Genomic DNA, 15569 nt, shown 5'->3' with positions numbered 1-15569 from the left:
AGACGGATTTGTGGCGAGAACACAGCTTGTCCATTTCAGTTGATTTGAGCATGAAACTTGTAAAATCCTTCCCTGTCACAGTTATTTGGAAAGTCATTCGTGTCAAATTAGGTGTGTGGGTAGAGCAATAATGCAGTAGCTCAAATTAATACCCCACGTGAAGAGAAAACATTATTTTTTGTCTTGTGTAAGGTGTTATGAGGTTAAGGTCTTACAAATGTTCAAAAAAGTCTAAAATGCAAAATGCAAAATATTAAACAAATTCTGCAATAGCAGTAAAAAGCACATTTATTTCACTCACCCAGCGCAGTAAATGACATCAATTTCTGTCTAATCTGACTTGGTTTAGTTTTATATAATATGGGCAATAAACCGCAATGATGTCTGTGATAGAAGCTGGTATAAAAACATTTGGTTAGTCATTTGGTTTGGAAATGAGAGGCTTATTTCTGAAGACGCTGATTTCGGCTGCAGCTCGGATTCTGCAAATGAGACCCTTAATATCATAGCCATAATTAATTGTGCAAATTTGTTTCTATTAAATAAAACTAACACATACTGAGAAAACTCTATTAGCCTTAATTAAGCTTGATATCCTAATTTAGGAAATGTGTGGTTGAAAACAAGCCGTTTTGGTAGATTTTTTTCTCTGTCTTTCTCCGATAGTGAAAAGCCTACCAGCTTTCTGCCTTTGGGCTGCTTTTCCTCCTTTGAGAGTTGGAAATGAGAAATGGAAATGGAAATACCAGGAGGTGCTAAATTAGCTGCCTGATCTGCACTTATTGCCGCATACAGGCCCCTATTACTTTGCCAATCTGTGCCTCTCTTTTAGCATTCCGGGCATGGAGAAGCTTCGAGATAGCAGATTTATCAAATGGGAAAATGAATGCATGATGATCAGTTAAATTGAAAATCAGCGTCTGCATGACAGCCCGACCTGACACCTCCGTAATTAGAAAGAAAAATGATGGCGTCCGATGCATAATAGAGCAAAAACAATTTACACTCTCCCATAATGATCCGGCGTTCAAATTGAAAATTTCTCCGGGTATAAATTGAATTCATAAAGTATGATTCATGGACGACACATCTCCTGGAGGCTGCCTGGGCATATCGATTGATAGTTTGTCTTGAATCATGCAGCGTGCAGCTCTCAGGCAAGAAAAGCTTAACTACTTAAGCAAATCGCTAATTTCACCTTAAGGCCACCAATGTGCAGCCAGCGATACTCCTATTCAGTGTGCTAATGAATTATGGATGAACTGGGCATACGTCCCAAATAGCCTAAGAGTAACATGGAAAAATACACACCGAAGAATCCTGGGTTATTTCAAATTGGCCCCGGTTATCCCACAGTTTAGCATCCTGCATAAACCCTGTATCTCTGTGTTTTTAAAGAATTGACAACCTATGAATGTATCATTTTACGTCTCGAATTGTGTCAGAGTATTCCCAATTTACACCTTTTAGGCGACTGTAACCGTATAATATAATATAATGAAAACACTGCAAAAACCACAAGTCTTTTCTTTTCAGGAGGTTCAAAAATGCCTGTGAACTCACTGGTGGCTGGATTATTAGCAAAAAAGTTATAGTGATATCATGGAAGAGAAAAGAAATGAATGATTAAAAAGTGAGAAAACACCATGAAGTACACTGAAGTATGTATAATGCCAGCACTATAAGCAGCATGCAGACACAGAGGTTACACCTCTAAATCACAGCCTATGCAGACCTAATCTTCTGCATGTTCACTGTGTGTGCCATGTTGGCTGTGTCTGCCCCTGCCCCCCACCAACCTAATAAGACATTGCTTCCTAGAGCAAACAGCTGCATGGGTTGAAATTTATGTAAATATTTTGAAAGGGACACTGGCTCAGAAATTCATTTGCGCCGGCTCAGACGTAAAGCTCACCCCTCTGATTATTTTCAATTTATTTGCAAATCAAGACCCAAAGAGAACACTAACGGGCTTGTGGGTTTTAACAAGGGTATCAGCAGCTATAGCTGGACTCGATGCTTTATTTTGGTGTTGTTTTTGTCTTATTTTTTTATGCTATTAGACGCCACACAGCAGCTTCGACGTCTCTTCCTTTGGGTCGACGTGATATTGTGGTCAACACTGCTAATATTGCAAAAGGGAGCAGATGTCCCAGATCCCGCATGGCTTCCCTGGGGACCACCAACCCTATTAGAACAAATGTGTTCTGCTATTGTAAATAGGCACGTTTGCCTCAGCCCGTCCTATTACAGCCGACGCATGATCAATAGGCTGATAACACAGAAACATCAATGTAAAGCGACAGAACAATGAGGGATATCATCGAACATCTATCTTAATATAGCCCTGCTACAAGGGGCCCTGACAAAGTGGAGAGAGAGGGAGAAGAAGAAGGAGGGAAAAAAGCTCATGAAAATGCCTCCCCACGAATCCCCATCTCCTATCCAATATGCACAAACACACACACTCCCAGCTGCCGGGGCTATTATTTTCCTATTTCAATTTGACACCCAGGCCTTTTCATGCTAATTCTATTATTCTTGGAAGTTTATGTGATTTCATATCACTAGAAATCGGTAATGTATTATAACCCCCTTTGAGCTAAAATAAACTGAATCCCCCTGCAGTAGCCACCGGGAAAATAATTACTTTCATATCAAAACTCTGCAGGAGTCGAGCGGGTCCTTTTCGCCTCAGGCTCGTAACCTCATTTCAGTGGGGGCTTATAGATGAATAAATTTGTTAAGGCAATATACAAAGTACAACATGAGATTTCTTAAGAAAGCCCTTCCTACTGTACTGTAGTCCTGCACTGTATGTGCTGCTATTTAAGGTCTCACACGGTTTGAGGTGCTTGTATACAATAGATTTATTTAAGAAAAAACTTACATATATAAATAGTATAATACCTTTTTTACAGCTCTTGAGGATTTTTGTTGGTCTCGTGGTCTTGTGTTGTTTGTTTGTTTTTTTTTGACAAGTTATCACACATTAAAGGATATCTAGAGACTCCTGACTCACACACACAGACACACTCGCAGAGAGAGAGAGAAAGAAAGAGAGAGAGAGAGAGAGAAGGAGAGAGGAAGAGAGAGAGAAAGAGAGACGAGAGAAGAGAGAGGCAACACCATTGTCAAAATATCAGCAGAGTGGGGAAACCTAGAGATTAGATGCAAAGATGTAGTGTCTGGTTAAGCTTTGGCCTAATGAAAGGTGTCGTTTAGAGGCTATATCAGTATGTTTCTGCTTTTTTTACCCCCAAGGATTTATTCCAAGTCGACATCTTCTTTAGAGTCTGTCTTTGTGTCTGCTGGACTGTCACTGAGTACAGACTCGGAGTTGACAGGGTGGTCCTTGTTCTCTAAATGCTCTTTTCTGTCTGCATCGACAGGCTTAATGAGTTGTGGACTGTGTTCGTGGGCGAAAGTCGAATCGCTGCAAATAACAGAGGTCTGAGTACTTTTGCCAGAGGGAAAGGCGGCCCTAGACGGGCTGGTGTGCGGTGATGAACGTGTCTTTTCCTCTGATCCCACAGGTCCCTTTTGTGCGTCTGCAGAGTCCGGCGAGCTGCTCCTACATCCCGCAGAGCTCGCTGAGACGCTGCAGCGGACGGTGGACTGGTTTCTCTCCGCCGGGGTGTCACTGTCACAGTTTGCTGCTGATGTTGTCTTCAGAGCAGTTTGAGGAACAATGAATCCAAGCGGCTGTGTGATGGGATAGAGTAGGAAGTGTCCTTTCCCTATCAAAGGCCGTGAGGAGGGTAAGGCCGCGGGGTTGCGTCTCGGTCTTGCGTCCGAAAGGAGGCTTTCGACGCTAAAAGGGTTGAGTTTCTGCACGCCGGAGGCTCTGTTGTTGCTGGAGCACAAGCTTGACCGGTGGCTGGCGTCGGGCGAGTCCAGCTCGGATCCGCCAGCATCCTGGTCCAAGTGTCTTTGGTTCTGGTTTGGGGACTGGAGAGGGTGAGGTGTTTGGTCGCAGCTCGATTGCGTTTGGTTTGGCCCCCCCACAGAGTCATAAGGTGGGCCTGTGTTGTGGTCACTGTCGGTCACATGCGACACCCCGCTGTCGCTGTCCGATCCCGGGGTGTGAAATAAATCCCCAGACAGGAGCTTGTTCTGGGACTTGAGCAGCCGTCGCTCCTGCTTTCGCTTCTTCTTCTCCAGCCTGTCCAGCTCTCTCCGGGCGATCTCCTCGGGGTCCATGGGCTCCCCGCTGCAGGTGGTGGGGTGGGCGTTGTGAGCAGGTCTACCCGGACCTTTCTTTGTGTTCTCCTTTTTTCTCCATTTGGCTCTGCGATTCTGAAACCATACCTGCAGAGAATAAAAAGAGAAAACACATGTAATGTGCACTTCTGTCACTGCAGGGGTCAAATAATTATGGGCAAAAATGGCCAATGTTTGAACAATATGATAATTAAACAAATAGTGAGGTCCTGATCTCTTGCTATTTTCTATGCAGGCCTGTTATTAGGCCTTTGATTAAAAACCAATCTTTGCACAGACAAGGCTACAAAAAGTTAGATTGAAGCCTAACAGAATAAGCTTTACATTTACAGGCATAGGTCAGGTCTTAATTATTTTTCTTCCTATGTAAACTCCGCAATGACACTTAACCTTAACTTAAAACTCGCTGTTTTTATCAACAAAAATATTCTCATAATAAAATAAAATAGGCTGGTATATTAATTCACGCAATTCACCTAATTGAGGTTGGGGACTATACACTGAATATTTCTGGTCTTTGTTTATTCAAGGCTGTCGATAGCCTATATTTGACAAATAACGCCAAAATTCATGACAAAATAATATAGTCAAAAAAATACAAAGAAGACAATTATTAAAGGGTCCATTATTTTTCAAAATAAAGTTGTCATTAAAATTGATTTATGACACTAATATAAGCCATGAAAGGTCAAACAACACACATCCATCCGGGGGTCCTTTTAATTATTATTTGTTTTAAATATTACGAGGTAGGCTAGGATATATTATGACCCCAAATTAACCCATGCTATTATTTCTACAATTTGTTTTCTGCACTTTGGACCATATGATTGAAATACTGAGCTTGAATTAATAAGAAACAAAACAAAACATATAAAGGAACAGAATGAATATTTACCTGAACCCTTGATTCTATCAAGTCCAGTCGGAGAGCCAGTGCCTCCCTCATGAAAACGTCGGGATAGTGGCTCTCATTAAAAGCCTTTTCTAATTCCTCCAGCTGCCAACCAGTGAAATTTGTGCGAGTTCTCCGTCTCTTGCAACCAGGGCTATCTTTGTCTGGGTCCCCCGAGTCTGACAGCAGAATGAGAATACATGTAAACAATGGATAACTACATATTTTTTAAATGACCACATTTTAACACAATTCTAACAAGACTGCTTTCATGCATATGTAACGGATTCTGCAAACTTTAGAGCTGAAGAGGATGACTGCATTTGACATTTTGCTGTGTACACACATGCGAGCCTGCAGCTTCTATCAAATCTGTCGCCTTTTCTGAATTAAGATGAAACCTCCACATGTTAACACGGGCATTTCCTTGCTCTAGTGTTTACTGACTGACAGAAACATTGTCTTTGCTTCGGCGCATCTTCAGCTTTTCGGTGATGAAAATGAAGTGGGAGGCGAAGAATACTCCTCTGCCTGTGTGTGTGTGTGTGTGTGTGTGTGTGTGTGGTTTGGCTTTGCCCTTTAAACACACCACCAAGAGGATAACTTGTATCGCAATATCCTGCCTTTGTTTCTCTCTGTTTATGTCTTTGTGCAAGCAGCCAACCTGAAGAGGTTATTTTGTAGTATGCTATGTATTGTGGCTTACCTGACAGTTTGTAGTGCTGATTATCTCCATTCATCCCGCAGCCCGAAGACAAGAGGGGGTTGGAATTACCCACTGAAGCCGTGCAGGAACCATTTAGTAATCCGTCTATTGAGAAAGGAACCGCGGACGCAGATTGAAGTTGATGCCCGGCTAATTCGTAAACGTGATGGTGGCTCAGATGGTACGGGAAGCCCACCATCCCGCCGAGAGAGCCTCCGAACTGGGCGTGAGGTGGATCCAGTATCCTGCTGTCCATCATCCCGCAGGCAAAAGGAAACGACGTCTGGAGGCCGGTGATGGGAATTTAAAAAGCATGCAGTGAGTGTGGCCAACGAGTAGGGGACATGATGTGAAGGGAGGGATGAGCTGTACTTTATCCACATGAACCTCCCAATAATTAGCCCAGGCTCTGGGAATATGAGACCCAATGAGAAGCGGTAATGGACTCTGACGTCAGAGACGCGCTCTGCAAACGCTCCCCGTATCGATTGCTAATTAAAGCTGACATCCACCTCAATAAACAATATCAGAGCTGTCACAACAAGACAGGAGGGCTTTGATAAGAACTACATCGCAACTACACGGGGGACCCACCGGGAGGAAGGGCTCACTGAATGCCGGGAAGAAAAGGCTACAGGCGGATAGGTTAGGCCAGAGGCTCCCGGACTTTTTTGTTCAGCGGAGGACCTGCAAATAGATGGATGTCTAACCAGATTAGACAACCAAAATGATTATACTTTATTCAAGTTAAAGCCATGGCTGTTTATTATTATTATTTTGATCTTTTTCTGCAGTATTATTTTATGTATTCTTGGATATTGGCATGCCATGGGCAGGTAGCAGAAAAAGGGTGAAAGCTGATCAGAAATGGAAAAGCTACAATAATAACTGATATTATATTGATGAATTAAATTATTCCTTTTTTTTCCCCCAGGGATGTCTGCAACCTTCTTTGGACTGTGGGACCCTTTGTTGTCCCTGAGCCCCACTTTGGGAACCACTGAGTTAGGATGACCCCCCATGTTAGTTATGGGTCATCATTTCAATACATTAAACCTTTACAGTCAGGTAGGTTCACACGCAGGCCGTAAAACAAATAGGGTGATTGGTGAAATATGAGTGCGTTTAAAGGGAATATATTGCTGAAGGCACACAGCGAAAGAGAAACTATAATATTTTACTGTTACAAAGCGAAAGCCTCAGTTACGACCAACGCCGTGTTATGAACAAAATATATGAGCAAATAAAGGGAGGCTTCAACTACTTCAAGAACAGGGGCAGTTCAATATAACAGAATAAAAAAAGTGACAAAATGCCATCCTCATATGTACATTAGAGGCATTCACAACATTTCCTGTCAGGAAACCAAATTGGAAAGCTCCTCCACTTGTGCAACCCCTGCACTCAATATGTGACTAGCCTAAATCCTATCTGCTCATTAGGTTTTCAAATAATTAATTCGACTTTATTTATCCCCAGTCTGGCGCTGTCATAATGTTAATCAGAGTTGAAATTTCGCACCCCACTCATTCCCTGACCCTTGGCACCCGGATTGGCATGTTGTAATAACCTGAATCTCTCAACAGAAGCTGCGATAATTGTTACCCTATTAGCATGCAAATTGTTTAATTAATATTATTATGAGGAAGTATATAATCCGCTCGTCACTTGACCCCCAAGCCCAAATAACAACCCTCTGTATTTCAATGTGTAGCCCTACATTTTAATGAACTCCTCAGAAATGATCTCGCCTATTTATCCATCTTCCTTTTTTTTTTGCAGCAGCAGCAGTGTGCTCGTCTTTGAAGCGTTTCCTTCTTTGTATTTTAACTTTAATTTTAACGCACCCGGACAAGATCTTATGAATAATTCCTCCCCATTCATTTCTTTTTGAACATCTAAAATTCAATAATTGCTTTTCGTCATTTCAAGCATATATAGGCTGTCCCCAACTCGGCCGCACACAGGAGCTCAGTGAAAGGCAGCCCTTGACACAGTCTCCAGAGACTGTGCATTTAAATCCGTTTTTCTACAACCGGGTGACATTGTCAGATTCTAGCTTTAATTAACCCGATAATAAGGCGAACAAGGCCAGCATTCAGCCGCGCTGTTGCCCTGCCTTGTTACCTTTTTTATAACTGGCCCTTTTGGCAGAAAATCAGAGGAAATAAAATAATAATAAAGAAAATACATTTTCTTCTCATTGTGAGTTGTTTGTTGCAGCTGGACACATCTCTTTATTGCACTTATGTAGCCTATTGTTCAGGTGAATCAATAAGAGCACATGACCTATAGACTAATTGATTAACTTTCCAGTGAAGGAGATGAATTCCAGGACAAATAAGTGGTTGAGTGTTTTTATCTTTCTGTGTTGTACAAAAAATAGGTGTGCAAAGTAACATGTCACTTTAGAAGGAAAATGGGGGGAACAATATTTGAATATACACGTATGACCAAATGTAAAGTGTTTTGGACTTCCAAAGAAAATGATTGAAAGCAACTTTCTAAACCTTTCTAAAAAAAATAAAACTTTATTACATTTGCAGCCATTTAATATTTCACTGTGTGCAGCTGTTTTTCAGCTCAAGGCTGTCAGTTGTAACCCTTCACCTCAAGCACCTTTTGGATGATAACCAGCCCTTTGCATCCCTTCAGAGATAGATTTAAAGTCATTCTTAAGAGTGACTGAAAGATAGTCTGACCAGTAACACACACTGAAGCCTGGAGAATACATTACATCTATAATGAGAAGATGCTTTTGACCACTTAATACCCAGAGAAAGACACATGTTGTTGTTGTTGGTTTTTTTGGGTAATTTAGCCTCAAGCTTAATGTGTATTTTATCGTTTAAGTGTGATAAAAGTTGTATAATCACTTAGGAGCGCTCTTGTGTTGGCTGTAAGTCTCTACTCAACCACAGTGATGAATTAGGTGAGGAAAAACAGCAGTGGCACTGATGGAGCACATGGAAATCCCCTAGCGCGCGCACACACACACACACACAAACTCTCCACACTCATTCATTCACTTATACTTTAATCAAAAGTTCAAAAGTCTACAGCAATTAACACACATTGTCTGGACCCTTTGTACCCATCAAAGTTTCTTTATGGGGCTAAACAAACAGAAGTCAGCCACCTCTACTCACACTTTATCTTTTCCCTCCCTAAATAAGTCTCTTTAATGCCAACTTTTTGTGTTGTTTGTCTGTCTGGCTGTGAGTCCCCTAAGAGGATTTTGAAGCAGCACACTCACCTGCCTCCAGATAGCTGAATTTCATAGGCATGCCAACTTAATAAAGGTGTTCAAATGATACACCCCAACCCCAAATAAGACACAGGCCTTATCAAGACGCCCATCCAACACTGATGCTTACTTTAGCACAGCACAGAATCAAATTCATTTTTAATTAGGCAGGCAAATTAATAGGCAGCAGTTTAGGAGTTTAATTACTCAATTAACTTCACGCACGTTAATTTTTAACTATCTAAATTAGGTTGCACATTATTCGATTTGATGATAATTATAGAATTAAATCTAAATTAATTGTTTTGGATGATTTGGATGAACTAGATGCAATTCCAATTAAACAGCAGAAAAAAAGCTTGGTTGCCATTTTAAGCTCGCAAATCCTTTGATTCGATTTTAAGCAAGAAACTCTGCCTCGAAATTTTCCTCTGATCCTACAAATTCTCTCTCCTTCTAATCCCACAATTAAAAGTTTCCTCCCATCTAATTATCTGTAATTGTGCCGCTGTCAAAGTAGAATGGAGAAGTGAAAGCGATTGATTTGGACTTTTAATTCAGTTCATTTCTGATAGAAGAGAAAGTAATTCCCTTCAAATTACCTCATTCAATCCTGACACCCTAATGCCCTTCAAAATCTTTTTTTACTCCCCAGCATTTATATATTAAAAATGAAGCTAGAATGACTAGTGCCTCCTAATAATAATAACCAAACTTCCATTAGAATAATAATTTCATTTCAATTAAAACTGACTTATCACCTTTGCTAAAACGTGCTTAATATGCCGAAAATTATCAATGCTTGAAGGAGCCCAAACTGGGGAGTCTAATTGTAATCAGCAAATCAGAGGTGCTTGTCGCTGCCGTGCCTTTGCAGAGAGGCAGTCTCGGAAATAGAACTAATTTACTCAACTCCCCCGGGAAATCCGCTCAACAGATTAACATTTTCAAAATATAGTAATGATATAATTTGAGAAATGGTGACGCCAATTTGTGAGGAGCCTTTGTGCAGAATAATTTGCATTTTTTTTTCCTTCGCCACCGCCTGCATTTTGCCCCCGTTAATTACAGCTCCGCAGATGAAGGGTGTGCTGTTTGACTCAGTGCTTATTATTCAACTTCAATCTAATAATTCAACTCTACAGGAATATAAAAAAAAGTGTAGCCTATCCGAATTTTAAGCCATCCTCCATATAATCCCAAATGGTTTTGGATGGGTGGAAATATGAATAGGTGAATATAGTCTTCCTGTCACTGTGGGTGTCTGTTATTGTAGCTCATATATGGCTTATGTGCATGACTTTATGTATGTGCTCAAAAGAAAAGACTTGTGCTTGCAAATTGTGGGTTTGCGTGATTATAAGTGTCTTGGACAGCACCAAACACCCCAAAACTCCCAGTAACAAACATCACAGCTTCCCGAGAGAGAATGTGTAATAAATAAACTCCACTGCCCTAAAGGTCACCTTCTACCTTCACATTATATGCATGTATATTAAACTGTGCAATGCATCTGCACTGAAGAATAACAGTACTCTTACAAAAGCGCTACATCCCTAAACTTTGGAGACTAATCCAAGTATAAAAACCGGGGATAAAGTTGAGACAAGGCCTGAGAAATGTAGCTATTTATTATCATCAAACACTAACTAGTTGCAAGGCTTGTGTAGTTTATTTTGGCTGTAGCCAAATTGGAAGTGATGGCAGGATAGCTAGCAGTCCCTCGCTGCTTCCTCACATTACAAAGATCTGCTAGAGAGAGCGGTGACTGTACTCTGCAGCCCAGCCATCTGCTGCTGTACAAAAAATATACCAAAAACCCCAGAGATATTTACTGTAGGACTACACTGCAGCAAAACAAGACAGCATGTTCTGACACAAAAAAGACAGATTGAAGCTTAATGTGAACTTTTGAGATGCATGCCCAACAAACTTTGAGGCGTATGTTTTCCCACTGCTATTGCTGTTCTTTCCCACAGACAGTATGTTGCATAGAGATGTATATTTTGGTCATAATTGGCTGTTGTCTGATCATGTGGTTCATAAGTTGAGTTTACTGTCACATTGTGCAGAAGCACAGCTACTCTACCTCCTTCTGCATCATGCATTTTGTTATAAATGAGACACTCACACCTTATAAATAGAACCAGACCAGTACACCTTCAGACCTTTTGACCTCTTTCACCTCAAATCAAGGCCCCAACACAAATCTCAAAAGACCTGCTTCAGTGTGGATAAAAAGACCTGTTGTGCCCTCTAGTGGCTGTTTGCTTTACATTGTTTATTCTCTTTAGTGTTGCCACAAGCAAGAGTGTTGACAGATACACATAAACCTAATGAACCAATGTCTCGAGGGTTCTCCACATATCAGGACCAATAAAATGTGGCAGGGTGGACAAACTGTTGGATGGGACAAACAACAACACATACTGTAGTTGTAGCAAAACATCCAGTTTTCCCAAAGTGTTCTTGAGCAAGAGCTGACCTCTAACCTCAGTGACCTCTTTGTTTCCCCCCAGCAATCAATAAAGTGGATGTTATGGTAAAATAATTGATACTCACTGAGTGGCCGTGTGTAGTAAACAGCACTGATCTGCAGTCAAAGCAGGATGAAAGAAACAAAATATATTTTATAAAAAAAAAAAAAAACATTTTACACTACTGGAACTGATTAAGGACCTAATGCAAAGTGCAAAAAACACAAACACACACCCACACAAGCCCAGAGTAAGTCACAGATGGCAAACTCAAAGGGCTGTATAACTCAAAATGTCAAAAACACAAAGACTGAGATTTATTTACTAGTGGGCAGTTTTTGAAGGAGGTTAAACATGCTTTCTTACTAACAAGGAAACAGGCCTGTCCTGTGCTCTCAAAGTAGGGCAATCTTATATCAGGACAGACTTCAGAGATATAGTCCAAAGTATACTGACGCACACAGAACAGGGCAGGACGGCTTTAGTCAGCACCTTTCATCTTCTTGTAGAGAACAAAAGTCGATGGACTTGATAAATGAGACGTTCAACATTCAACTGCTCTGCTGAGAGCTTGTGTAATCCTCTATTATGACTGATAACAATACTGATTGATAATTAACAACAACCGAAGAAGAGGTGTGGATCTACAGCGTGGGAGAAAGCTGCAGGGATGTGTGTAGAGGGCCAGGTGTTTTCAGAGTAGTGCCATCTGGCCGTAGCGTTAGCAGCTTATGAGGCAGGTGTTACAGCACAGGAGAGAAATTTATGCTCTCTGTAACTGCCTCTGTCTGTTCCTGATGATGCACTCTTACATTACATTTAACGTCTCAAAGGAGGAATATGATCTAGTGATGCTATTTAAATCAGTTACTTAATTGACCCCTTAATTATAATTTTGTTGCAGGAGAGTAACGGCAACACTGGAAAAGTCATGACTACCCTGACTTATCCTACTAAATATTGTGGTAATTCATTACATTCTCTGGGGGCTTTTGATTAATTATTATGTATTAAGAACCTTTGAATACAGTAAATTTAGACTGATGTTGTTGTGTGTTGTGTGTGATTATATGCCATGTTGTGGCTTTCATTTCATAATAATAATAAGTAAATGTAATAATTAAAGAATTTCCCAAAAGATTTTCACCATGTATTGACAATACACAGACAAATACACATGCTGTGTATCGTGTAGTCACTTAATCCTTTGGGATCTCTATTCATAGTTCCTCCTCAGCTCAGGGAGCAGAGGCTTGTAGAAGAATCCTGCTGCCATCAACTGGTAAAACCTGCAAAGACACCACTCACCCGGGTGGCATTAAACCAAGATGTTCTCCGATAAATCAACATTTTAAGCCATCAGTTTGCGAGAGATTTAGCCGGTGTGCCATCTAAAACAATGTTTCACTCAGTTATGCTCACTCATCCAAGAGAACAGTCTAAACTCAAATTCAAGAAGATAATTTAAGATCCATTCTCAGTAAATTGTCAAAAGATTGGATGATTGTACTTGCGTTTAAATAATTGATGTCAAATTGTGATATTGGAATTATATGGTTCTATATCACTTTTTATTAAAACTGAGTTACACACATTTCCATGAATGCTGAATATTACTTTAGGCTTTTTCAAAGACTCTTTTGGGGTTGAATATTCCGAAGAATAAAAAGCACATAACTATTTTTCTATCTTGCAAGTCAAGTCGTCTGTGATCAGTTTATCGGAGAAAACCTTATATTTCCAGGTTTATGAGACTGAATTTATTATGACTCCTATTAAGTCTAAATCAACCCTCAACTTGGCTAATCCTAAAAGAAAGTAAAAATAAGATATGGGTAGGCATGTTGAAGTTAAACTTTAAGATTAACTGAGAAAAATAAGAAAATTAAGTGACATTTAAAAGCTATAGACATACATTACAAGCAGGACGCTGTCTCCGGACGTGTAAAATAACAAGAATATGTCCTAAAGTTTAGGAACTTAAAATCTATTTAAGTGAAACCAATAGAGTTCCCACAGCAGCTAAGAATCTAATGTGGAGTACTCCGGACAGCTGGCATCTAAACAAAGATTAGGGCATCATGGCTGAGGGAGGACAGATTTTGGCCTCCAAGTCAAATCCTTTCCTCTGTCTATTACCTTTACTGTAGAGGACAGAGGAACATATCAGATTTTAAAAAAACAGCAATAAAACACAATGAAGTCAAATTTTCCCTGAAGTTAAAGCCAGTTTTATACGTTATTTCCTCAGTCCCTCATCGCATATCCCTAGTAATACTGCAGGTACAAAATGTTAACTACTAGCATAAAGTGTCTCCCACAATGCAACACTCACACACTGTCCAGTTAATGATAATGAGAAAAAGAATAATTGCAGGGTTCAGTGAGCACATTTACCCCCTAAAACACACTGTGAATAAAGCAGCAGGCGCCCACAGGTTCCTGCTGCTGCCAACTGGCCCTCTATTAAGCAGCCAACTCAGCGGTTCAACTACTGCCTTGCTGTCCACTCAATGGGAAACTGCCTCTCAGGTAAATACGTCTTCACACAACACGTCTCCAACACCTTATCTTCACTACTCTTCCCATGGGAGCACTAATTATTGACACCCTGAAGGGGTTCAGGTGCTTAGTGGCCCAGTAATGGTTAAAGTAAGTCTGATCCCAAAAGTCCAGTACAGTACTAAGGCTTATGTAAAACATTAAAGTACAGTATAAAATGTTATAAAAATCCATATTTGGGGAATCTTATACGCTTCCTTGTGGTCCAGCTCCCAGATGTGTACAGAAGAAGTACTGCCCTAATGAAAACAGTCCTGCTACTGCTTCAGTAAAGCTTCCTCACCCAGCCATTGATTTACATCTGCATTTATTTACATCTGCAATGTGCAACAGATCAACGTTTTTGCTAGTGCATGCCAAATCATGCCCGGGGGCCACTGCGGTGGTCTTGTATATGAAAAAAGGCCATGTTGCTCACCAAAGGGAGATAATAATGAATTCTCTACTACAAATTAGAACACTTAAAAATACTGATATGCACCAATTGTCAAAATTCACAAACTGCATTAAGATTAAAAATTGTGAGGTGAGATTGTTTTGTCATATGTATGGAAATGTGTCAATCTCATATGTCGCTGTGGCTGAGGAGGGACAACAAGACAAGATGAGCAGTAGTGACAAATTAATTAAAATACAAGCATCTTTCAGGAGGCAGTCAGCTGGCAGAGAGGGTAAAGGCGACAAAGGCTGGAAAGAAGAATCATGACTGAATGAATCAGGTGGAGTGGTCTTGAATGTATCTCTAGTCAGAAAAAAAGGTAATCTGCATTTAAAATAAAAATGCTAGAGAGATGTGAAGTGTCATTTTGTTGCTCTACACTGAAGAGAAGCCCAGATGGGAGTTATTTGTTGGATTCCAGTCTCATTCAGTGCTGAGATATTTGGGAATACGTGTTCCCACAGACAGAATTGATGATTTCATGACAGATTTATTTTAGGGCTGATTACTGGAATGCATTACATGTTGCAAGGGTACATACTGTATGATGATAAAAGTGTAGATTATTAATATAGATGCTAATGCTATTAGTAATAACATAAATATGAATACCTTTATTTACACCTCTACTTAATTCTAATAAGTGTATCATGTCTGTATCGATGTGTTGCAGTTCTATACTGTGACCACTAGAGGGCAGCAATAACAGGAAAACGTAATGAAGAAAACAAACTAAATTTAAGATCACATTGAGCAAGATAGCTTAGCGAACATTACAAGTATTAACGGACAACAAAAACAATTAAGTATTAACAGTGGTCACTATATTTACTGATTGACTAAGATTTAGTCTAGAAGGGGAAAGTTTTTTCTCATCAATAATGTTTGTTTTCAACCTTTTTAGATTCTCACCAAATTAACTTGGTGGTGGTATCTGTTAAGTCAGCCCCTGTTTGTGCCTCTCATGTCTTAAAAGACAAAGTTAAAAAAAAAACACAGGGGGCTGTGGCTCAGAGGCA

General features: G+C 40.3%; 1 protein-coding gene across 1 annotated transcript; it reads right to left on the bottom strand.

Moving 5' to 3' along the window:
- Positions 1–3267: 3267 nt before the first annotated feature.
- On the bottom strand, positions 3268–6084 carry uncx (UNC homeobox). The gene is made up of 3 exons (XM_035655482.1): positions 5826–6084; positions 5123–5298; positions 3268–4311 (listed from the first exon to the last, which is right to left on the bottom strand). The coding sequence occupies exons 1-3, from the start codon at positions 6082–6084 to the stop codon at positions 3268–3270; spliced, it is 1479 nt and encodes a 492-aa protein (XP_035511375.1).
- Positions 6085–15569: the final 9485 nt, after the last annotated feature.

This window comes from Morone saxatilis, unplaced genomic scaffold (genome assembly GCF_004916995.1).
Source record: "Morone saxatilis isolate NCDOM2014 unplaced genomic scaffold, NCSU_SB_2.0 Contig14, whole genome shotgun sequence".
Classification (NCBI taxonomy): Eukaryota; Metazoa; Chordata; class Actinopteri; family Moronidae; genus Morone; species Morone saxatilis.
Note: the sequence above shows the minus strand (reverse complement) of the source record. Positions and strands in the feature narration are given on the sequence as shown.